This window comes from Hylaeus volcanicus, chromosome 4, assembly GCF_026283585.1.
Source record: "Hylaeus volcanicus isolate JK05 chromosome 4, UHH_iyHylVolc1.0_haploid, whole genome shotgun sequence".
In the NCBI taxonomy this organism is placed as follows: Eukaryota; Metazoa; Arthropoda; class Insecta; order Hymenoptera; family Colletidae; genus Hylaeus; species Hylaeus volcanicus.
In genome coordinates, this window is record NC_071979.1 from 2,343,011 (window position 1) to 2,369,419 (window position 26,409).

Sequence of the window (26,409 nt, forward strand, 5' to 3'; positions counted from 1 at the left end):
GTGACCTTGGGAGGAATTATTGTTACAAAATCATTGAGATTTGTATTTAAAATATCTCTGTTGCTTTTAATGGTAGATAAATGTGTTACAAGAGAAAAATGTTTGGTTTATATGGTAACATGCTATGATAGACCATAGGATTATCTCAACGTCATAGTTTCCGAAATTTCAAGGTCATCAATGTTTCTTAAATGGAATGGTGTATTTTAATTATTGTGGCATTGTAGCTGATAGAAATACGAATTCAAAGAGGTATAATATGTTGACCTTCGGATGACCTTGGGAGGAATCATTGTTACAAAATCATTGAGAGTTGTATCGAAAATATGTCTGTTGCTTTTAATGGTAGAAAAATGTGTTATCAGAGAGAAATGTTTGGTTTATATGGTAACATGCCTTGATAGACCATAGGATTATCTCAAGGTCATAGTTTCCGAAATTTCAAGGTCATCAATGTTTCTCCAATGGGATGTTGTATTTTAATTATTGTGGCATTGTAACCGATAAAATAACGAATTCAAATGTGTATGATATGTTGACTCTGTAAGATGGAGTATGATTGTATACAAATAATTCCTCCCAAGGTCATCTGAAGGAATTTTCAAGAAGGAAATTCAACATATTATACGTGTTTGAATTCGTCTTTTTAACAGGTACAATGCCACAATTATTAAAGTACACCATCCCATATGAGAAACATTGATGACTTTGAAATTTCCGAAACTATGACCTTGAGATACAATTCGCATAGATGGTAATATTGCTTCTCTGAATCTGAAAGGTTTCTATCCGAACAATTTTTTCGTATCGTTTAAAACAGCGGACATATTTAGGCTGATCAATTTAACTGGAATACCCTATATACGAATATGAAAAAAAAATAAAGTAAAACATCGAGCAATGTCTTCCATTGATAAATTACTGGTTTTCTCGTTCCGCTTCTCTTTGGTGGCGGAAGAAAACATGAATCGCAACAAGTGACTCACCCCGCTTATGGGCAGGAAAAAACCGACGATGTAGAGGATCGTGTTGGTGACCGTCGACTCGTGGAACGGGTGATACAATGACTCGTCATTGCAGAAGAATCCACGTTTGTACGGTTTGCCGTAGAGGAAAAACATCAACACCCCCATGCCGACTGAAACAATAAAAGAAAATCGAATTTTAATTGGTGAATGCCATTTCCATCCCATGGAATCTTCACGGGGCGTGCAAAAATGAAGTCATCACCACTTCCTGTTTTACTTTGTATTGTTGTATATTATATTGTATTCTTACCTATCGTTCTGTATATTTATGTATTAATCTGCATTATTCTATGTTATTGTCTATTTTTACGTATTATTTTGTATTATTTTGTATTATCATATACACTCCGGGACAAAAAGATAGCACACTTTAAAATTAACATAATTTTTATTTATTTAACATTACAACCAAGGTTTTGTTTTTATACATTCTTGCAAAATACCTCTATAAACATACACAAATAAAATTGGATCGAATTTCGCCATTCTATACTATTTTATTAAAAAGAAAAGAACTTTTAAGGAAATATAGTGGGACGAAATGATAGAACGTTTAACTTAAGATTGTGTATAACAATAAATCAACGAATGATATTTAATGCTTAATATCTTATGCCTCCTCCTTTACATTTAATAACAGCGATCATTCTCTTTGGCAAAGATTTATAGAGTTTTTTAATAGTTTTTTGCTTTAATTGCTCCCACTCATCTTGAATACATTGTTTTAATTCGGCAATATTTTCAAATTTTCTTCCATTTCCATATACAGCTCGGGCAAGATTTCCCCAACAATTTTCAATAATTTTAAGGTCGGGTGACCTTGCTGGCCAATCCAAAACGCGAATTTTTTCTCGAGAAAAGTATTCTTTTACTACTTTTCCAGCGTGTACTGCGGCATTATCCTGCTGAAAAATAAACTTCTCTCCAACAATTCTGGTGGCATAAGTGTTTATTTATTCCTTAATCATTTCCAAGTACATTTTGCTATTCATTTTTCCAGTTATAAATTTGATTTCCATTTTACCATAGTACCCGATACCGCACCAAATCATCACACCACCACCTCCCATTTGCCGACGACTCAAAAACTGTTCCACTTTTCGCATATCGTGCAAATAGTAAACTCAGACCATCAGGTCCATCTAAGTTAAACCTCTTTTTATCCGTAAATATTATTCTTCGCCATTTCTTTCGCATATGAATATTCTTTTCCGCAAAGTGTAATCGATTCATCTTACGTTGCACAGTTAACCAAGGCTTTTTCTTCAATTTTCTTCGTGTTATGTATTTGCAGTTTTGTAAAACACGTCTCACATTCTTTATATTAGTGTCTCCACCAACACTTTGAGCTATTTGCCTTGCAGTCATCTTAGAATTTGATGCTGCTCTTAGTATTGCACGTCGTTCCCGGGCATTTAGACTTCGCGAACGTCCAGAACTCTTCTTTTTACCATAATTTTCCGGATTTTCCAAGAAGTTCATTATTACTTTTCGACTTCTATTCATAATTCTTGCTATTTTTGTCACTGCATATTGTTCTTCTTTCAATTTTATTATAGTGTCAATTTCACACGCGTTCAATCTCTATCCCCGAACCATTATTGCATAATAGTTCGCCTTTTTTGAACAAATACACAACACGAAATAATATCACGGACTTTATTAACTATGTTCCGGGGCTGATGTTCGCAATTTGTGAGCTTCAGTGTAACTGGAAAGCGTAGATTTACTACATGTGCTATTATTTTGTCCCGCTTGTGAACAATAATGATTACATTTTTTATGTTAGAATCCTGTCGAAGTATATGTTGTGGACGATATTTCGTAAATTGTATACACAGACATGCTCTGAGTTATCAGTAAAAGAAAATATGTATCTTAATCAGCTTTTAATACAAAATATGGGAAAATATAAGGCGTGCTATCTTTTTGTCCCGGAGTGTATACCAGTAGTCTCTTCTAGGTAACATGCTTTCCAATATTTTCGTACATCATTAAAACGTAACTAAAAGTAAAACGTCGTACACATTATGTAACCCAGTAACCTTTGCTGCACAAATATTATTTCGAAAACATTTCTCGTTGGAAACGAGTTCCCTGTTAGTTGCAAGAGCAGTTCCTATACAATTCTCATTTATCCGATCCCAAAATAGTGAACCAATAATTCCCTTCCCCTTCTACGAAATGGAGTCAATAATGACTGCGAAATGAATCGATAATTGTCTTCCATTATGGGCTCTCGCGAGGCAATCGTAGCCGTGGTCCTCGTTCGTCCAATTCCAATCGAGGGGTACGTTGGCGGTCTTACGTCCGCGCTTTGTTCGCAATGGAATTTCGTTGATTTTTTTGCCGTGGCAGTACCTCGAGCCGGTTTTAACGGATACGAGCAAAAAGGGCCACCGGTAGCAGCAAATGACAATGAAGAAAGGACTCGTGCAGTGGCGATTCGCACGGACGGGATTCGATCCGAATCAAGGAGCTCCCTCGGCAACGGAAACACTATTACACGGACGAATTGCCATGAACACACCCCTGGCATTGTCACTGTAGCTACAATGCAACAGCATTAACCATTCGCGTATGCATTCGTTCACCCCTCGTCGCATACTGCGAGCGTATATTTCTTTAAAGGGGAAAACCACGTAAGAAGACCAAATATTAGGTGGACTGGAAGTTAATGTCGTTTTTGCAATTTTAAATACTTGTTTCAAGTACTCATCAGCTCGTTGATTTTTGTCGATCTGGCATTTAAAATTTGAACACTAGATGGCAAAAAGGCTGTTGATAACGAGGGCGATTACGTAATTGATTAAAAATAGAAATTTATTGAAAATTTGTTTGAATTTAATGCAGAAAAGACGATATTACTTTCCAGTCTACCTAATATTAAAGTGTTCCTCGTACACATTTTTATCAATGAAAAATTTACTTAATTTTTGTTTAACTCTGAGAATATTTTAGGTATGTTTCAGAAGCATATTTGGTAATTTTTTCGATTCATTTCCCACAGGAGTATTTGATATGTTATGTTTGTTGATTTGAAACTATATTTCTCGAATCATTTGGAATTTTTCCAATTTCAATCGAATATGCAACGGAGGAACTCGCTGAAAATTTGATACGTTGTAAAAACCAAGATTATAAACCATTTAAAAACAAAACAACAATTATTAAACACGCGATTATCGAGTACGGTGTAATTCATTAAAATCTAAAACCAAAGTAGTTTAAACAAAAACGCAATATCTCAAAAATTTCTCTGTGAAATGAATTGCAAAAATCACCAAATGTACTTTAAAACATACCTAAAATATTCTCAATGTTAAAAAAGAAAAAATTACGTAAATTTTTCATTACAAAAAAAAGTTCACGAAAAACACTTAACATTTGAATTTTGAAAAATGTTCTTGCACCCTAAAAAATTAACCCCCTGTGCGAATTAATTGCAACAAAAATGAAGTAATTATTAGTCTTCACCAGTTACTAAGAAAACAACTAATACCATTTTACATAAAACACCTACAAAACAAAATTACGTATTTAATCAAGTAATTTTAATATTAAAGTTAATACGAGAGTACTTCCTTTAATACGTCCTTGAAAAATTGCTTTATCAGTTGTTAAAAAACGCTTAATAACATTTTATGTAGGACACCTTCTACACAAGACTACATATTTAATCAAGTAATTTTAATATTAAAATTAATACGAGACCACTCCCTTTAATATATTCTTGAAGAATTGCGGAGCATCGAGATGAAAGAAAAAAAAAAAGGTTGCTCTCATAATTATGGACCGAGAAGATAGCACGATTAATTGGACCGCCAGACCTATACTTATTCTCATAAAGAGAATAACGAGGAAGACGTGGAAATTGGATTTCTCCTTAAGTGTTTACATGGCACGTGAAAGTTAATAAGTCTTAATAAGGGTGAACATCTGATCCGGCCATTGATGATCTTAAAAAGAAAGGTTAAATCTATTAGTATTCTGGGATCCGTCGATGTTCTTAAGCATGCTTAATATTGGAGCGTACTTGTGATCGAAATAGGACACGCTATTGTGTTCTTCGCGGGATGTAAATCTGAGGAAATTATGCTGCGCCCTGTCTAGCGCTGTAATGTATTACTACATACTCGGAATATGTAAGTAGGAAGACAGATAATAAGAAATGTATTCTAAACGAGCTCCAACCAACGTTTCATAATGCAACAGCTTAAGAGCATTAAAATAGCATAATGCAACGTTCCAAACTCGAACGAACAGTGTTTTATGAAGTCAATTTTAAAACAGATAATTTGATTAGAAGACTCTCCGTAAGTAGACTGCGAATTTTAAGTATTTATGACGTACAATAATATAGAAAACGTGCATACAGTATACAGGGTGGACCATTTTAAACTGCCCAGTAGAATTTCTCGGAAACTATAGGAGTTAGCGAAAAATATGTAAACAGTTGCCAAATCTTCAAAAATTCGTAGCTCTCTTAATAATGAACGTTCTGGATTGAAACTTTTTTTCGTTGTAGATCTTATGAAACCATACATAAAACATATAGAAAGTAATTCTCTGAAATTTTTCGGAAGATGAAATAGGCACAGAAAATTAATATCATCTATATATTATTTGCAACTTCTGTATTATATTTATTTTATTTTATATATTCTATGTGTTTTATTTTCGTTAATGAATCGAATCACTATATTAACTCTGATCCTTCTTTTAAATTCCTGTCATTATTATATAAGTACAACATAATAATATTTGAAGATTCTCAAAAAATTTTATTTGTTCTGCTGAATTTCTTTAGAGTGAACTTCATTTACAAAAGAATTTTCTATAGCTTTTATTGAAAGATCCTATACTTGTTTCACGACATACGCCACAGAAACCACCGAGAGTAATCTATGCCGGATACGCGGAAACAGAAATTACGACGTTCCTAAGATCCGTTCGGGGCTTTTTATTGCCGTCCGTTACATATCTCTACGACGAATTAATTTTAAATCCAGCTCCATGAGTGGAAGCATTATCGAAATCCTTATTATTCCAAATCACTTTGATTTGGAGAACTTGGAACAATTAGTCGTTCTGATATCATTCATTGTATACAAGGTGTCCTAAAATAAACTATCACAAGCTATTATTTAAGAAGCTAATGAAAACCTTTACCTGCATTTTATTTGCTATTTTTATTTCATTTAGCAGTTGTGAAAATAATTATATAATACTAATAATTATAGAATACATTTCTTCATATACAGGGTGTCCCAAAACTCGGGGAGGAGCTGGAAATGGGGGGTAGCTGAGACGATTCTGAACAACAATTTCCTTTGCAAAAATGTCGGATGGGGCTTCGTTAAGGAGATATTAAGCGAAAACCCCGACCAATCAGAGCGCGCGTAGACCGTTGGAGCGGCCGCGGTAGCGTAGGCTACGCGCTGGCGGCTGCGCTTGCACGCGAACAAGTAACTCTACGTGCATCGAAGCATCGACCTAGCGCGTAGCCTTCGCTACCGCGGCCGCTCCAACAGTCTACGCGCGCTCTGATTGGTCGGGGTTTTCGCTTAATATCTCCTTAACGAAGCCCCATCCGACATTTTTGCAAAGGAAATTGTTGTTCAGAATCGTCTCAGCTACCCCCCATTTCCGGCTCCTCCCCGAGTTTTGGGACACCCTGTATTTCTTTGTTTATTCATTCCACGTTTTAAATAGTAATTGATGATCAACTTCAATTTATTTGCAATGTACTTACTTCATGGAGCAGTGGTGAAAATACTTTTCTAATTCTTCACAATTGATTCTTCGTTTATACATTCCATGATTCCAATAGTAATTGCAGATCTATTACAATATGTACTTGCAATGTCGTTACTTCATGGAGAAGTTGTGAAAATAATTTTCCTTTTCTTCATACAATACTTCTTTGTTTTTACATTCCATGATTCCAATAGTAATTGCTGATCTATTCCAATTTATTTGCAATGTCGTTACTTCATGGAGCAGTTGTGAAAATACTTTCCCATTTCTTCACATATTTCTTCGTTTATTCATTTCACGACTCCAATAGTAATTGCTAACCTACCGCAATTTATTTGATCGAGCAGTTGCGAAGATAATTTTTCATTTCTTCCTACACTTCTTCGTTTAATTGCTGTTTACGACTAGCGGTTCCCGTAAGACTAGTTTATTTACAACTTTCGTGATTTCTCCAACCCGTTGTTTAATTTACCTCGTACCGTTATACCATAACATATTTTTGCACGTCCTAAGTCATTTATCGTGGCATTGAAACGCTCAGACGTGCCAGGCGTGTCAGACATCTTGAACGTGCAAGAACCTGCCAGAAAGAGTGTTTTAATAGCCCCGAGGTATACACTCTTTCTCTGTTATTACTATACAAAACGTTATGGGCCGAAGCAACGTTCAAGACTCTTCACAAACATTATTTTTTGATACCTTACAACGTGCTACGTGTTACCTTCTTCGCAGGGAAAACACAGGGCCCGTATGCCTGCGAAAATATACGACAGGTGCTGGAACGACTGAAGAATTTCTTTCGAAGATGGTTTCGCAAATATAGTACGATACAGCGATAATATTGGTACTGTTGCCTTTAAAATAAAAAATTGATAAAATGAAAAAATAGTTTCCACTAATCTCTCATGAGGATATTTTATTTTCAGATCATATTATACAATTTTAACATTTTATTAAATTGAAAAATTAAAAATTCAATTTTGACAGAAGATGAAGGAACTATCAGTTGCAATTGTTATTATCTTTTTCTTATATTTTCATTCCAGGCGTTTCCTAAACAAGAAAAGTTTGCATTATAGCTCTCGGTTTGTGTACGAATAATATTTCATTTTTTTGCATTTTAGTCATTGCTTTGATATTACATATGTGCTTTCATATAGAGGGTGTCCTGAAAATGTTGTAACACCTTGAAAGGCGACTATTTTAGTTTTATTATTCCCAAGGTTGAACTAATTGATTCTGTCAACTGCTGATCTAACAAGGAGAGTGCAGCAATTGTCACACGTATAGAAATTTGTATTTTTGTAGAAATAATGTTTACGGGGAAAGATTGTTTAAGGGTAATGCCCTTTTCCATTTTGGCCCAATAACGGTTTCAAGAGTGAAAACACATGAGACTAATTATGATTATTTATATTTCTGCTAATATTTTTGAAACCATAAGAGATACCGAACAAGTTTTAAATACAAAATTTAATGGTTTTTAAGGTTCTATAACACCTATCCTATCTATTATCAAATTTGAGTTACTATGCAATATGAATATACAGGGTGTTCCAAAAATGGTGGAGGTCCTTAAAATACTGGTTGGTTCGGGGGATGATTTGAAACAACTTTTTCCTTAGCGAAAATGTTGTACGGGGTTTCGTTAAGGAGATATTAACGGAAAACACTGACCAATCAGAGCGCGCGTATACCGTTGGAGCGACCGCGGTAGGCGTAGACAATTACATTTTTGATCATCTGTTCAATTAATTGAAACATTATTTGAAATTCACTTCAATTTTAATTGTTGAAGGCGGATTTCAACTTAATTTAACCATTAATAATAATTGAAAGCAACCTTTAATTATAATTGCTAATTGCATTTTTAACCGTCTATTCAATTAATTGAAACATTATTTGAAATTATCTTCAGAATTTCTACCCATAGCAGACATTTACGAAAATTTGTTACAGGGACCAGTTGACACCTCTCATTCATCAACATTTCTCTGTAAAATGAATTGAAAAAATTACCAAAGGTGTTTCAAGATATACCTAAAATATTCTCAATGTTATACAATCATTACATAAATTCCTCTCTAATAAAAATATAAAATTCCTCAAGCATTTAATAATTGCCCTCCTAATATGTTGTTTCTCCCTTTAACAATATAATCAGTTAATTAATTACCTATCGCTACACGAGTCAATTATAACATTGTAGTAATCTACCATTTGGCAAGTATATTCTTCAAACAGCTCTTATTGAAAGACCCTATATACCGTGAAAGTAGCGAAAGGAAGGATCATTTCCTCACCGGTAGCTCATTTAATGTACGCGCACTCGAGCGTATCGCGGGTCATCCGCCCTTCGCGTCAGAAAGGACAGTTTTATGTATAGAAAGATTTGAGAAATCAACGATAAAAGCTCCACAGAGACAGTCATTCATACGACGCATCCTCTGGTCTCTTCGTTCGTCAAAGAGGGGACTCGCTAAGCAGCGTTTCCCAATCTTTTTCGGGCTTCTCTCTCCGCTGTGACTCTAGACTCTTCCAATTATACTTTCCTCGTATCACTTTAATTGGTATCGGTTGACTTTTAATTTCCAGGAAGCTGCATTTTAGGTTCAATGAATCTAGTCTAAAGCGTCAGTTTTTAGTTATTTTTCAGAATTTTTTTATTTAACATTTTGTCTGCATTTTTAGAAAATGTAAAAAAGGAAAATTGATATTTTGAAAGTTCTGGACTAGAATACCCCCCCTTAATTAATGTCGACTTATCGACAGTGTTTTGAATTAAATTCAATTTTAATTGATGAAGATGGATTTCAATTTAATTTTATCATTAAATCTAATTGAAATCAATTTTCCCTCATAATTGTTGATTGTATTTTTTTAATCGTATGTTGAATTAATTGAAACATTATTTGGACTTCACTTCTATTTTAATTGTTGAAGACGGATTTCAACTTAATTTAATCATTAATTCTAATTGAAATTATAATTGTTAATTACATTTTTAACCGACTTTTCAATTAATTGAAACATTATTTAACCAATTACCAACTTAAACATTAAGTCTGCATGAAATCAATTTTCAATTATAATTTTTAATTGCATTTTCAATCGTCTGTTCAATTAATTGAAACATTATTTGAAATTCACTTTAATTCTAATTGAAATCAATTTTCAATTATAATTGTCAATTACATTTTTAATCGTCGTGACTTCCATTGTAACGAATCTGTGTACATATTAATCCCAACCTGATAGCCATTACAATTTATCTGTATGTACATTCTAAGTTCAGTAGGTAGCAAATTGTGCTTATTATTGTTCTTCTAACACATTACGAGTTGCTTGAACAATTGTTAGATGAAGAAATTAATTCTCTGTCACACTCAATTATTTCTAACTCTTATTTAAATATATTAGCCTTGTACTGTATTTTTCTTTCATTGAAATCAATTTTATTTCAAATGAATTCTACTAATCGCAAGATGAAAGATACTCCACTTCAATTCCATCTATTTCGATCTATTTGTCAGGGCAGGGGGTACTTGTATATATTTCAATTTTTCGGTTCGTTCGTTTAGATTTAGATAAAGTATATTCTACTTTTTAAATGAGATACAGGCTTATGCAACATATGCCCAATCGACTTGTAATATGTGGGTCATCTTAGGTCATTCAGGGGCAATACAGTACAATGACCGTAGGGCTCGGGCTAAGTTGAATGCTATATCTCTTGAGTGCCAGTTAGGGAGAGGAGCGATGCACAGTTTCCACCAAGACCATCCTATCCATCAGCTCCCAATTTCTTCTTGTAGAGTCGCCTAAAAGATGGATGTTCCGATTAGGAATGTGCATGGACGAGTTTCCCACGACATACGGCTTCGACGGGTTTGGAAATAGAATTAATCGATCCAACTATTGATGACTTCAAAAATGTAATTGCATACTACCTAACACCGCTAGGTGATTACTGATCACTAGAATTCTACTTATACTTTCATTCTCTGAATGATAGCAGGTTTTATTTGATCATTTGTTCAATTAACTGAAACATTATTTGAAATTCAGTTCAATTTTAACCGTTCAAGATTTCGACTGAAATGAACCTTTAGTGCTGTTTATTAGTCAATTTTCAATTGGAATTGAATTCAATTGCTATGCTGAAGTGAGGATCAATTGTCACTTACAGTTGTCAATTACATTTTCAACTTTAATTATTGAGCGAATTAACTTCAATTTTAATTGATGAAGATAGATTTCAACTTAAATTGACCATTAATTCTAATTGATATCATTTTTAATTACAATTGTTAATTACATTTTTAATCATCTTTTCAATTAATTGAAACATCATTTGACCAATTACCAAATTAACCATTAACTCTAAATGAAATCAATTTTCAATTATAATTGTTAATTACACTTTTAATCGTCTGTTCAATTAATTGAAACATTACTTTGAATTAATTTCAATTTTAATTGATGACGATGGATTTCAAGTCAAATTAACCATAAGTTTTAACTGAAATCAATTTTCAATTATAATTGTTACATGCATCTCTAATCGTCTATTGAATTAATTGAAACATTATTTGGAATTCACTTCTATTTTAATTGTTGAAGACGGATTTCAATTTAATTTAACCATTAATTCTAATTGAAATTGTAAAATTGAAATTGAAAGAAGTGAATTAAACACATTAAAAAGACATGCATACGACAGGAAAGGTGGGGAACATACGTGACATTAACAAGATTCAACTGATAAACTGTGGAATCAAGATAAATTATGCCTGAACAAGAAGAAAAAATTTATTTCGATTACAAGTGCCGATCATCAGTTGTCAATTAATCAGTACCGGTCAGTAGTGGCCATCCTTGGTCTCTCTTGGTCATCCTTGGTCAGTCCAGGGTGGGTTGTTATCGCTCCTTATCGTCCCAAGGTTCCACGGGGACTGCATGCTTGGACAGCTGTGATACGTATCGATGCCTGTCATGCAGTAACATTCAGTCTTAATTAAATGTTTATAATAATCACGGTTCAGAATAAGCATTCATTGAACACAGTAATCGTGAGAAATTTCTCTGTATTTCAATATCTATTGATTGAACTAAATAAACATTAATATCTTCGAGACAATTAAACATTTATAATGCATGCTGTAACATTCAGTCTTGATTAAATGTTTATAACAACCACGGTTTAGAATAAGCATTCATTGAATACAGTAATCGTGAGAAATTTCTCTATATTTCAATATCTATTGATTGGATTAATTAAAAATTAATATCTGTGACACAATTAAAGATCTATAATGCATTTAGTAACATCCAGTCTTGATTGAATGTTTATAACAACCACAATTCAGAATAAGTATTCATTGAACGCAATAATCGTGAGAAATGTCTCTGTATTTCAATATCTATTGATTGAACTAAATAAAAATTAATATATTCGACATAATTAAACATTTATAATGCATTGTACATACGAACTGTATACAAAAGTTCGGAGACGTTGGTCAGTAGGAACGCTCCTTTGTTGTATTCGATAGGCAGCGTAAAATAAAATAAAACAATAGTCGAGCCGGTGCGGGCCACAGGTAGCACGCAAGCCGCATTCGTCAGAAGTAATCAGCGTCGGAGGAATAAATAACGCGCGGCTCGGCAAATATTGCTACAGGGAGGCCAGACGAAAAACAAAAAGAAAAAGGATAAACACGAGGAGGAGGGCAGATAACGTCCGATTAAAGCTACAGTTTCTTTGATGCCCAATTACTCTTGTAGATAGAACTTCTTAGTCCACTCCGCCTCTTAGTGTTTCTTTTTTTTTCTCTTTCTCTTGGTTTCTCGTTGCTCCTTTTTCTCTAGATACGATCGGGAGGATCCACCGCCGAATATCTTTACGATCCATGCCGCAGGGTATGCGTCCACGGCGATTGTAATCGCCACGGTACACGCCCTGGAATTAATCGCGATAAAATTAATAGGGTCCCATTACAGGACGCGTGTATACGTACGACGATAGCGACTTTACAAAGAAATAAAAATGGACATTTTGTATGAACGATCGTCGCGCGAGATTTATTTGACACCGGAACAATTTATAACGTTGGTATCGTTTCAGATTATCCTTTCCGTCGGGACACTCGTCTTTCGCTTTCTACACGATGATCTATCTTGCGGTAAGTTCCACTTTTTAACCGACTTTGAAAAGGAGGAGGTTACTCAATTCGACATGTATATTTTTATTTTTTTGTGTTTCTTCGTTGTATAAATTTCACGAAGAGTATGGGCATTCACGAAGGAAATTTTATTCTCCTTCTTTGACTATTGTGAAGTTTGTACGTCTACCGATTTATGGTGTTTGGAGACATTGGATTGTTTATAAAACGTCGTTGTTTTAATTTTAATTTTATTTCATTGTTTGTTGCGTTATATTGATTAAAAGAATATAGATAAAATTTTAGTAGTGAGTGTAATATATGTATTGGGTATAGAAATCTATTCTGTGTCTTTCAAAGATGAATTTGTTACTTATTTGAAAAGAAAGAATATGCAACTTTTGATTTTTCCTCGGTACATAAAAAATATCTGTATTTACATTTTAAAAAATAATGCAACTATCTATTATGCATAAAAAAATACGGTCCTGCATATGGGACATTTCAACCATTTTGACCAATTTTGGACACGACCATTTTTTATTTGCCTAAAATTTTTTTATATTACAGTACCCTGCTAAATACAATCTTGTGAATTTTTTCAGATTTTTGCACTGAACCAAAAAAAGTTATGAATTAAAAAAAACATTTTTTTTTTCAAATAGGTAAATCTCTGTCAAAAATAGACGTTAGACGTTCTTTTACCAAAAAAGATGCGTTTTTTAATAAACCACGATAATACAAATACAAATCAAAATATTTGAATTGGTCTCTTACAAAAATTTTTGATTCCTCAGAAAGAAACTAAAATTTTTCAAATTTTGTCTTTTAATTTTGTCCTTGTTTCCCCAGAAAACGTCAATTTTTTCTTAATTAAAAATAATTTTTTCTCACAGCGATAATAATTTCTTTCATTGTGAAAAATTCATAACCTTTTTTGGTTCAGTATAAAAAATCTGTAAAACTTCACAAAAAGGTATTTACTAGGTTACTGTAATATAAAAAAATTTCAGTCAACTGAAAAATAGTCGTGTCCATTTGCAATGTCCTATATACAGGGTGTCCCAAAACTCGAGTAGGAGCCGGAAATGGAAGTTAGCCGAGACAATTCTGAACAACAATTTCCTTTGCAAAAATCTGCGTATTCTAATTATAACACACTCTCCGTTTAATTTTGTCAATATTTTATCAATATTTTGCCAATTGTGAGAAACGTTATCATTATACGTAATTAGTCGTGTCCCTTTAGTTATACTTTCAGTTAAGGATAACGTGGAAGGGTAGCAAGTTATTGAAACATTTCCTACAATTTATATGCCTGCTTTTGGCCTGGTTCACGGCATTGTCACGAGTTTCTGATTACAAACATCATTGGAGCGACGTTCTGGCCGGAGGGACCCTTGGTGCCATCGTTGCACTAGTCGTGGTAAGCATTATTCCCCTTAACTATCCTATTGTGCGATCATAAATTACGTGCGGTCATAAATATGAAATACACCATGCGGCCAGTTCGAATTTTCACGATCCTCGTTGCCGGTATTAATTTATTAAACGCCATGGGGGTCGTCAATTAATGGCTTTATTGAACTCTTTTTAACCCTTCCTCCTATGATCTTTCACTTGATGAACATTTGATTCTTTGTTGTTAAACTTTCTCTGGAAAAGTTTCTCGAAGATTATCAATTTTTCTCTAGGAAAGAATTTTAGAAGATTGTTCATTTCTCTTTGGAGATAATTTTGGAAGACTGTCCATTCCTCTCTGGACAAAATTCTCGAAGATTATATATTTGAGGTGTTGAATTGAGGAGAGTCCTTAAGGAAATACTAGGACATACTAAGGAAATAGTAAGGTAATACTCTACTAGCACAAGTTAAGAAACAAATCGAACAAGTTATCGAAGCATTTTGATAGGCTGACGCTGTTAGTTTCATACACATTCGTAACCTCTATATTTGTTGAAGAAATTTGTTTAAATTAAATGATGGGTGCTTTCTAAGGAATGTTTTATAATAAATATACAAGGTGTCCCAAAAGTGTTGTAACACCTTGAGAGGGATGGATCGAGAGGTGATTTGAAACAACTTTTTCCTTAGCGAAAATGTTGTCAGAGGCTTCGTTGAGGAGATATTAACAAAAAAAACCCGACCAATCAGAGCGCGAGTATGCCGGTGGAGCGGCCGCGGTAGCCAATGAGCGCGACCGCCTAGCGCGCAGCCTACCAATCAGAGCGCGAGTATGCCGGTGGAGCGCCCGCGGTAGCGTAAGCTACGCGGTAGCGTAGGCTACGCGCTCTGATTGGTCAGTGTTTTCCGTTAATATCTCCTCAACGAAGCCTCGGATAACATTTTCGCTAAGGAAAAAGTTGTTTCAAATCATCTCCCGAACCACCCCTTTCAAGGTGTTACAAAATTTTTGGGACACCATGTATATACAGAGTGGAGGTGATTTGAAACAACTTTTTCCTTAGCGAAAATGTTGTCCGAGGCTTCCTTAAGGAGATATTAACAGAAAACCCCGACCAATCAGAGCGCGTAGCCCACGTCACTGCGGGCGCTCCCACCGGCATACTCGCGCTCCGATTGGTCGGTGTTTTTTGTTAATATCTCCATAACGAAGCCTTCGACAACATTTGCGCTAATATTATTTACAATTATTATTATTGCGAAAATATTATTTCAAATCCCCCCCCCCCCCAACCATCCCCTTCAAGGACCACCAACATTTTTGGGACACCCTGTATATATGACACATATACAGGGTGGACAATTTCAAATTCCCCACTAGAATTTCTCGGAAACTATAGGAGTTAGCGAAAAATATTTCGAACAAAAGTTGCTCAATTTCGATGGGGAAATATTTTCATGACTTTACCTTTGACCTTGGAGGTCACTTTCAAGGTCATTTAAAGGTCAACTTTGTTGTTTTAAATAGAAATCCCTATTTTTTACCTCGGATTCGGAAAGAGCGGAAAATTTTATGTTCAGATGAGGTAGCATAGTCGTGGTCCGGGTGATCTCCAAGGTCATGTGGAGGTCAGTCTTATTTTTTTTTCTTAATCTTTCCACCTGAATGATCGAGCAAGGGTAATGTTTAGTGAAAAATTTTTAGACAAAAATTGGTCTACCGAATTTTTTATTCTGGTGTCTGTTTTACCCCGTTCATTATATGAAGATCATAAATGAAGACGATACGTTATTAAAGTATTTTACATTGAATATTTATTTTCCAAATTAATCAATTGTTAGTTACATAAATAGGTTACAGTCATTGTTCAAAAACATTTTCATCTTGTTGAATGCATAAGTCATTCATAAGTCAAGAATATGACCTCCAAGGTCAAAGACAAGGTTAGGAAAATATGGGCCCTTCGAAGTTGAACAATTTTTGTCTAAAATATTTTTCACTAAACATTACCCTTGCCCGATCATTCAGGTTGAATGATTAAGAAAAAAAAATAAGACCGACCTCCACATGACCTTGGAGATCACCCGGACCACGACTATGCTACCTCATCTGAACATAAAATTTTCCGCTCTTTCCGAATCCGAGGTAAAAAATAGGGATTTCTATTTAAAACAACAAAGTTGACCTTTAAATGACCTTGAAAGTGACCTCCAAGGTCAAAGGTAAAGTCATGAAAATATTTCCCCATCGAAATTGAGCAACTTTTGTTCGAAACATTTTTCGCTAACTCCTATAGTTTCCGAGAAATTCTAGTGGGGAATTTGAAATTGTCCATCCTGTATATTAACTGTACGAAAAATAAGGGCTTGAAATAAATTATTCTTTTCTTTTGTTCATTTCAATTAAAATAGCTCGATAATTTTATAAAAAGCAGTTATTTTAAGTAAATTGATATTATTTTTATTTTCAAATAATTGTATTAAAATAAATTCTTTCAAATAGTCTTTTCTTATATCCATTTCAATCAAGAAAATTCGTTATTTGAAGTAGCAGTTATTTCAAATAAATTGGTACTATTTTTAGTTTCAAGTAATAATTATTATTTCAATTGAAATAAATCACTTCTTTTTAAACCATTTTCTTTTTTTCTATAGGAATTTTTTTCTGATAAATAATGAAAATTGTTCCTATTTATTATTTGACGAAATATGCTTCACTTTGACAGTGGAAGTGGAAAATAATTTTTATAGACAATTTCAGATTTTGGCAAAAATCAAGAATCCCTTTGTGAATTCTTAAAAAAATCTTTCTTTCATTTTTAAAAGATTGAGTTTCCATTTCAGAAAATTACTTTCTATATGTTTTATGTAGGGTTTCGTGAGATCTACAACGAAAAACAGTTTCAATCCAAAACGTTCATTATTAAGAGAGCTACGAATTTTTGAAGATTTGGTTTGGTGTTTCCATATAAAAGTTTCATTATAAATATGTACACGAATAAACTTTAAACAAACACAAGGCGTAGAGTAAATAAAAATTGTTTTTTATCGTAACTTTTGTCAGTAAGTGCCCATATATTTTTCTTTATTTTTTTTTTGTTCAAGGTCTTTAATTAATTTCTTTTATTTTGGACAAACGAAATAGATTTTGCTCTTGATATTCGTCTTGCTTAATATTCTTCAAATATTTCTACCAAATTATATAATAAAAATTTCCAAATCGCCAAAGTTATAACCATTTATGTCACACAATATATTATATTAACATAACACCGGTATTAAATATACCAGAGCTGAGGAAATTTTATTCTAAATAAAGAAACGAATAAAATTCCTTCAGCCTCTCCTTTTAAACCAACCAACGCCCCAAGAATGATTCGTTTATTTCTATTTGGAACACTTAAACTACCGTTTTGATTAGCAAGAATTTACAACTTGGAAAAGGAATTCATAGATTAGTGCATCTTAATCTAGCTTAACAATCAATTGTACATACTGTTATTAAGTACACCAAGTTCCTTATCTGTCTCCTCGAATCGAGTCTATCTAAATTACAGAGACTCTCTGAATTAGTTAATAATCTTGAGTCATTACGTTTCATCCAGTATAAAATTCGCCTTTTAAACCTTTAGGTGCCCTAAAAAATGGGTGCATTCAACAGAGACAACAATTGGGGCTAAACTTTCCGAGTACGAACAAAATAAAATTCAAACAATGATATGAAGTCGATACCAAGTGATTTGAAACAACTTTTTCCTTACCTGATGTGATCTGTGACCTTCAGTTTTTTTAATGGAATAGTATATTTTTTGATAAATGGAATTTTTAAATGGACTGATATATTTTTTTCAAAATTCAAACAATGAAATAAGGTCGATATGAAGTGATTTGAAACAACTTTTTCCTTACCTGATGTGATCTGTGACCTTCAGTTTTTTTAATGGAATGGTATAGTTTTTGATAAATGGAATTTTTAAATGGAATGATACACATCAGCTACTACATTCCCGTATCGTATCTTCCCGTTACCATATTGCTGGCTTCGTGGCGAGGATATATTTACTCTCAGAGATCTGTCCCCCTTCATAGATCCTCCATCAGCTTTTTTTTCCTTTTTTTTTTGCGTGGGAAAAACCTTTTAGAGACGTTCCCGACCTTTTGGGGAAGACCGGGAATTGCGTGGGATTCCCTACTTGCTCGCAGCAGTGCAGGCTCTACCCACTGAAACCCCCACGGTTTTCTTTCTATTACGTATGCATTAGGGAGAGGCCCTGGGAGCAGCAATGTCGGGGTTGCTGCCCATTCGCGCATGCGCACCGTCTCTACCGTCAGTAAGGTATCTAGTACGGCCTTAAAACTGGCACCTTTAGGTGCCCTAAGAAATGGGTGCATTCAAATTGTAAATGTAAATTTTAAGTTTCCAAAGTTATTTTCATTTCATTTTAAGTTTCGTATGTAGAACGTATGTAGAACTTGGGGCTAAACTTTCCGAGTATAAACAAAATAAAATTTAAACAATGAAATGAGGTCGATATGAAAATTAATAAAATTTTTGTTGTAACAAGTGTTTGTATACAGGGTGTCCCAAAAATGGTGTGATGCCTTGAAAGGGGTGGTTCGGCAGGTGATTTGAAACAACTTTTTCCTTAGCAATAATGTTGTCCGAGGCTTCATTGAGGAGATATTAACGGAAAACACTGACCAATCAGAACGCGTAGCCTACGCTACCCCGACCAATCAGAGCGCGTAGCCACGCTGCCGCGGGCGCTCCACCGGCATCCTCGCGCTCTGATTGGTTAGTGTTTTCCGTTAATATCTCCTCAACGAAGCCTCGGACAACATTTTTGCCAAGGAAAAAGTTGTTTCAAATCACCTCTCGTACCACCTCTTTCAAGGTGTTACAACATTTTTGGAACACCCTGTATTTTTGATACGGTATAAAAATCGACTTTTAGCTATAGTAACGATCATTCTTCCCATATTGAAATAAAGTACGTGTCCAGTGGTTTTTTGACGCGTTGAATATATCGTAGTATAATTGGTTTTTATAAAAAAACTGTTTCAAGACACTGAAACCTCAAAGAACCAAGTGTTCGCATACTTTTGATACACAGTGTATCAAAGAATTTGGACCATGGACCGTTGTCTCTAGCTACGGTACTGCTCGCTCAGCCCGCTCAGCTTTTTCCGATGCGCATGCGCAAGCGGTAGACATTACTGCTCACTGCTGCTCTCTGCTATACAGTTGTATAACAGGGTGTTCAGACTATTACTAGCCAGCGTTTTTCTAGTAAATGGCACATATGCCAAAAAAATGAAAGAGGAAAAATTTATACTGTTTTTTGTGTGCAATGTAACTAGGTATAATAGATCTTTGGTATTTGTACTATTTTCTGAGAAATGAAGGTGATCTTCAGTTTTTTAAATGGAATGGTATATTTTTTGTACAAAAATATGGTAGAGTATCGAATTCTAAATAAAAAAGTATTGACTTTTATTAGCCCTAAACCTAATGGGTAACGAGTAATTTCACTTTGTTACTTGAAAATTTTCTTAACGTAGTATCAACATGGAGATTCAAACAAGTGTATTTACTACGAATTCTTTGTAAAGAAAAACATCATCCCTGTCACGTAGCACTTCATCAGGAGCTCCATCCCTGTACACATCGCTGTCTTGTGGAAATCTGTGACAAGGTTGAATCTCCATCTTGATATTACGTTAAGAAAATTTTCAAGTAATAAAGTGAAATTACTCGTCAGTGACGAGTAATTCAAATAAATCTGAAGTTTGCCGATATGTTTGTTTTGTTTCCTCTTTTAAACATTTTCCAAAGAAGGAAACAAGACAAACACATCGGCAAACTTTAGATTTATTCGAAGCCTAGGGTTTTCCCCATCTCTGCTCGTCACCTGAGGTTTAAGGCTAATAAAGGTTAATACTTTCTTATTTAGAATGCAATACTCTACCATATTTTTTTTATAAAAAGTATACCATTCCATTTAAAAAACTAGTCACCTTCATTTCTCAGAAAAGGTTACAAGTATGAAAGATTTATCTACCTGGTTACATTGCACATAAAAAACAGTATCAATTTTCCTCCTTCAGTTTTTTGTCATACGTACCATTTCCAAGAAAAACACTGGCTAGTAATACCCTGAACACCCTGTACATATTTCAACATTTACACATAGCATTACGAATTGTAATTGTTATCCATGAAATAACTGAAATGTTTTGAAATTGTCCATAGGCGAACTTCATCGCAAATATGTTCAAGGACCAAAGAGTTTCCTTGACAGAGGAGAAGCACCGGGCTGTCGATTACGAAACAGGAGGCAGTACACAGGTGAATAATGGCACTAGTAATCGCAACTATTGACCTAACGAACTCGCTCTTCGCTTGCTGACCACAACAAGGCCGTGACTGTCTTCTAGTTGTCTCTGGGAAGTTATTCTGATCTCAGGGACGAAAACACTGGCCGCCTGGAACCGAGCGCACAATGGCTCGGTTGAGTTTTTCAATCCGACAAGAAAACTGCCTTACCCTGGAACCGGCTCGTCGCATGCCGATCATCATCATCCTTTATTATCCAGCATCATCATCATCACAAAAATTCCATGCGCAGCGGTCTCTGTGTGAAAAATCTTGCGCGACCTTTCAATGCAGTCCAGCAATTTTTCGTTATGTGGCTTTATCTATTATGTTTTGGGTGAAACTTTGGTGGTCAGTTTAAAGTTTGTTACTGTGCGGCGTAGAGCGATTACTATTTTAAGATATCTTGGGTCTCCAGGGCTCTATTCCTTGTAGCCGGTATCAACTGAGGCTTCTTGGTTATAATCCGATGTGTTACCAGCATTGCTAGCTTCTTTGGGGATCGAATGACAAATTCATGTTAATTTTTATATTTAGTTCAACATTGACATTGGTATCGATATTAGTATTGTTGATTTTCTCCAGCTAAGAATGTTGTTCGTGCAACAATCTGTTTAGAGTTACGAGGAAGAACAAAGAATGTTTGGAAGAAAGCAAATGAAATCCAGCAAAAGTTGATTGATTGAAGTTAAAGTAAAGGAATAAGATCAAAGTATCGATCAAAACATGAAACAGGTCAGTCAGAGTACGCTACCATCAACAAGAGTTCCAATTTGTAAATATAAGTTTAATGACGGTTATTGCTGACTGAACTTGTACCAGAAGCTCTGAAGGAGTTAGCTACAACGATGCCATAATGAATACCTAACCCAAAGGACACATGGTTTACAACTGAAAGTCTTCGTTAATATCTGCTACAACAATTATTTTATGTTTATATTGTCTTAGCTTTAGGCGGCGATATCGTCTATTCTTATTTCGTCCAAAATTTGTTCTATCGGCAAATATGATTTGTAGCTGATTTTATATTTACACGTTGTTCAAGAAAATTATTTTTTATATTACCATGTAATACATGGAGGCATCGCAGTTTGCGATTTAACTTATGTACGTACAAAATGCGACGATCGTTTTAGCAGAACAATGCGGAAGCGATACTATTCTACAGGCTGAGCCGTATTTATAGCTTCGGTGAAGATGTATTTATTTCTTGTTGAGGATTATTTATTTTTACACGAAAGCGATCAGACACTGTCGGGAAAAGCAGCGGACAAATATTTAGTTACCCTTGACTGTGAGTACTGCTCGTTGTGTACAAAGTTGCACCTTCTAATTGAGAAAGTAAGAGCGGTAAACTCCATTTATTATTGTAGTATATTTCAACCCTTACCGGACGTGACAATGCTTTAGACCTGCGCATATGGAAAATGGCGCACTAACGCTACTGAACGCTACTTGATGTGGAAGGATATTGGAGCGAACTAAAAACTCTTTCCGATTTTTCTTTCGTCTTCCTGTGCTATTTTTCAACGAATCTTTAAACTAAATGAAAGTATTTTAATTTTATGTACCATTTTTTGTAGATCTTTAAGTGTTCTTTTATACTGTGTATAAATCCTACTAAAGAATCGTGTATTTTTAATTTTACCAATATAGAAAAATTGTGGAAAAAATTGAAGTTCGCGTCCTTTCACGTTATTGTAGGAAATAAGGCTCTGCAATCTACGCAACGACTGTTTTATCCGCGTATTAATGTTACTTGCGACGAGAAGTGTGTCAATTTCAATAATCCAAACAGACGAAACCAATGGTTGGACCCTGAACAAATGATGAAAACGATACCAATCAAGATACCTGTCAAGAAAGGTATTTGGTGGTTTAGTCTGCTTGGTGTATTTGAATTTTATTATATCTTTCACTATTAAAAAGTAACGAAAACTACGTTCCTTACACTAAAAGTTACTGTATAACGCTCAATACGGTAAAAATAGCAATATCAGAGGAGATAACGTAGAAGGTGACATACGTCTGTTAAGGGTTAACAAATATTCTTGTTGATCTTTGGTGCTTGATCGATCCTATTATGCTAAAATTGTTTTAAACGTGTACTTTCAATAAGAAATCAGACTCAATATCTTTTTGCCCAATTCACTTTGCTTTAAGAATATGCATCTATATCTGTTATCTGTATTATTCGAGGCTGCAGTAATAGCAAAATTTGTAGTATTAATTGTTCGTGTGACACATTATAAACATATCCCCCAATTTACATATGGTAGATACGTTTCACAAATTCTCATGCAAAGATGCATGATTTTTTAATGAAGAACTAATAAAAACACATATCAACATCTTTGCGAAATAAGAAATGTATAAAACTGTATTTTATAATTTTAATTTTGGTTTCTATACGTATGACTCTTCGCTTCACTTAATATTTTTTGAATATAAAGTTTCAAAAACTTCTTATTAGAAAGAAACGCAATGATGTACTGCCCTAAATAATGTGGATGCTTTTTCTGTACAAAAAAAAGGTGTGTTCACTTGTTGAAATTTAATGTCAGTGTTAAAAATCAAACGGTACTAAAAGAAATGACTGGACAAGTATATGCGTAGCATAAATTTTCGTTTTTGACAGTCTTTATTTTTAGGAATCCGTTATTTTGAAAACTGTAAAAGCGAAATCGTGTAAAAAAAGTACCATGTAAATCGGGGGTTAGGTGTATGTGTGTGTATGCTTTATATTTACAAAGTATCTACGAAAAGCAAATCATTTCTTGTTGAAGACAAATCATATATGTATTCGTACGTGTACACGAACTTGTTTCAAGTATGTTGGGTGTAATATTTTCCACAATGCCATCGTATTGTTCGCGGAGAGAAAATTCACGTGACAGTGAAATTCATGCTTATTTTAATCTTGTCTCGTGAATCGAACAATGTAACTGTTATAGCAATTCTTTTAATGCAATAAGTTGTTGGTTCGTAACGAACGTATAATACAAAGTATTACATCGTTATTTAAGCAATTAGTACACTCTCGGTAAAACATATAATCGTACGGAATTTATAACTAGATTATAATACTATTACAAAATGTATATATATATTTCTAGATTATAAAAGTATAGATTCTTATATTATAATACATTTATCGGACGCTGAGTCGTCCGTCTCAATTGATTTTCTATTCAACTTTTTACATAATCGATATAGCAAACCGTACTAGGTACGCGCGATATAATTCTATTAAATATTTGAAAGTGTAGATAGTATCTATAATGACGAGCAAAAGTGTCGTGTATAAATTCAGAACAGGTGGAAATATTAATGTTTACAGTTTTACGCTTCGATACAGTACTTTACGTTAACAATGAAGAATTGACTTATGAAACAGGTGTAATTATATAATCATCTAGCTGTATTGTCTCTAGAGAAGCTTTTTCTTTAGAAGTCAAAGTAGAAGATACTGTTTAGAGTTAAACTCTTGTACAGTCAGCAATATTAATAATTAACAGAAGGAAATAAAAGCTCTCAGTGGTAGATCAGGTGTATTAACAGACAACTTTAGTAAGATCCCTGAAAGAGTGGGAGAGGACATTTGTTGGTGCATACTACGCATGGGTTTAATATTTTGATTTCATAACGAAACAATAAAATCCAACAAGACAATACAGAAACAATGATAGATGTGACATCGATCACAGAATAGAATGTGAAAATTCCCTTAGCGAACTTGAGAAACAAGTAGAAGTGAAGATAGATATATGATTACATGATTACACTTTTGTTCGTCACTGTAAACGATATATACACACAAACACACGTATATAATGTGTATGGTGCTAGAAGTGTTTTACAAGGATATGGCAATACTGTATCACCGATTGGAAGTATTGTGTACCTGTACACTGTTAATAGATGAAATTGTGTACATTTATACGTTAAGATAGAGATGTTTATTTATTTTATAAAGGATACGTCGATTCGTTCACGACAGGTGTCTAAAAGAGACCAGTAACTTATTTTGACTTATACTTTAAACCTAAAAAATAATAAAACTGGAAAATAATTCTTAAAAATGAAAACAATTCTCGTTCACCTTTTATCCAGACAATAACTCTCGTATTAGTACCTAACTGAGATATTCATTAATATATTACGAGTTATCTATATGAACTTAAAACTTCATGTCTTATGTTAAAATCGCATGAAATATAACTTTATAAAAGGAAGTTCGTCAAAAACTAACACTTTGATGTAAGCGATGTTGTGATCATCGTTCCTAATTCCTCCTTGTGTTTTTACCGTTGTTCAAAAATTATAATATATAAATAAGATACTTAATTTATTGTGTTAATCTTTCGAATGTAAAGAATAACATAAGAGTTTTGTAAAATATCAAAGTATACAATTAGTGAGAAAAATCATAAATTCTAAAACAATAATTCTGAATTTTCTAATCAATTAAATTAAAATAAATTTTAAATTAATTTCATAGAATAGCAACTGGTTGCATTCAAAAAGGCCACCGGTCAATGCTACAATTCTTAAATTTCAGAATAAATTAAGGTTAGAGTTTCTAATAGAATTCATAATAAATCCAATTAATAAGATGCTTGTTATAACAGGATATTAAACAGTTTACGTTCATAAATTAAGTTTGAAACTAATATATGATTTGTTTAAGTTTCAGAACGAATTAACACCGCTACGGACGAGAACGATGTCTTAATTTTGGAACTGGAAGACACACAGGGAGTAATCCTTTAAGAGTGATAGCATTTGTGTATATCAGTGCTCGGAATTACTTGCACATTTCGGCCCGATTCCTGAAGCACCACCTCCTCCATCCCCACTACCGGTCTAGGCTCGACGGCCGAGATATGTCGGGTTTCACCCGCGTGAGTAAGAATTTCCTTGCGCTGTCAATATTTTTATTTTTACAGATAAATAAAATTATTAATATTATGTTTAGGTTTATAAATAATAATACCTCTTGGGTGATGTGGAAAGTTATTGACAAAATTCCAATCATTATATCATATATTATTGTTATTATATGTATATATAAAAGGTGTTTATAAACCTAAACATAATATTAATAACTTTATTTATCTGTAAAAATAAAAAATACTGACAGCGCAAGGAAATTTTTACTGACACGGGTGAAACCCGACATATCTATTGTAGTACGTCCCTGAGAAACAACGTCGCGCGTACGATCGCCAGCTCGGCCGTCGAGCCTAGACCGGTAGTGGGGATGCAGGAGGTGGTGCTTCAGGAATCGGACCGAAATGTGCAAGTAATTCTGAGCACTGGTGTATATTATTGAACAGGAACGAAACGTTAATATGCACGAGTAATTAACTTATTGTGTTCGTATCATTTATTTGAATAAAGTTAATATTTATTTAATAGTTATTTAATAATAATTAATAATCTTGTACAGAAAGAGATGTTTTGTAAAATATTATTGTATTGTTGAAACAACGATAAAAAAAATGTTTTGAAGCATAACATTCATTTCACCTATACAAGTAGATTGAAATATAATTCTTTATTGTATATATCTTCGTGCATTATATATTCATTACTCGTTACTTAAACAAGTCGGGGAACGAAAAAGGTATACTAATGTACACCATTCGTTATTAATTATGTAAAAGTGGGATAT

At 33.9% G+C, this 26,409-nt stretch overlaps 1 protein-coding gene and 1 long non-coding RNA gene across 6 annotated transcripts in view; one reads left to right on the forward strand and one right to left on the reverse strand.

Moving 5' to 3' along the window:
• The window catches only part of LOC128875310 (putative phosphatidate phosphatase), an 84,140-nt gene extending 57,750 nt beyond the window's left edge, over window positions 1–26,390 (forward strand). The window contains exons 5-9 of one of the 5 annotated variants that reach the window (XR_008456787.1): window positions 12,916–12,973; window positions 14,202–14,378; window positions 20,610–20,705; window positions 20,795–22,026; window positions 22,106–24,804. Coding sequence is in view for 4 of the 5 variants with exons in the window: in XM_054120784.1 (XP_053976759.1) it covers window positions 12,916–12,973; window positions 14,202–14,378; window positions 20,610–20,705; window positions 20,795–20,872 (409 nt within the window). In the remaining variant the exon portion in view is untranslated. Of the gene's footprint in view, window positions 1–12,915; window positions 12,974–14,201; window positions 14,379–20,609; window positions 20,706–20,794; window positions 24,805–25,422 lie in introns of those variants that run through there. The other 4 variants (XM_054120786.1, XM_054120785.1, XM_054120784.1 and 1 more) reach the window with 4 other exon arrangements.
• Window positions 9,374–19,104, reverse strand: LOC128875312 (uncharacterized). Its single transcript, XR_008456790.1, has 3 exons — window positions 17,853–19,104; window positions 11,648–11,778; window positions 9,374–10,609 (listed from the first exon to the last, which is right to left on the reverse strand). It is a non-coding gene; the product is annotated as an uncharacterized LOC128875312 (long non-coding RNA).
• Window positions 26,391–26,409: the final 19 nt, after the last annotated feature.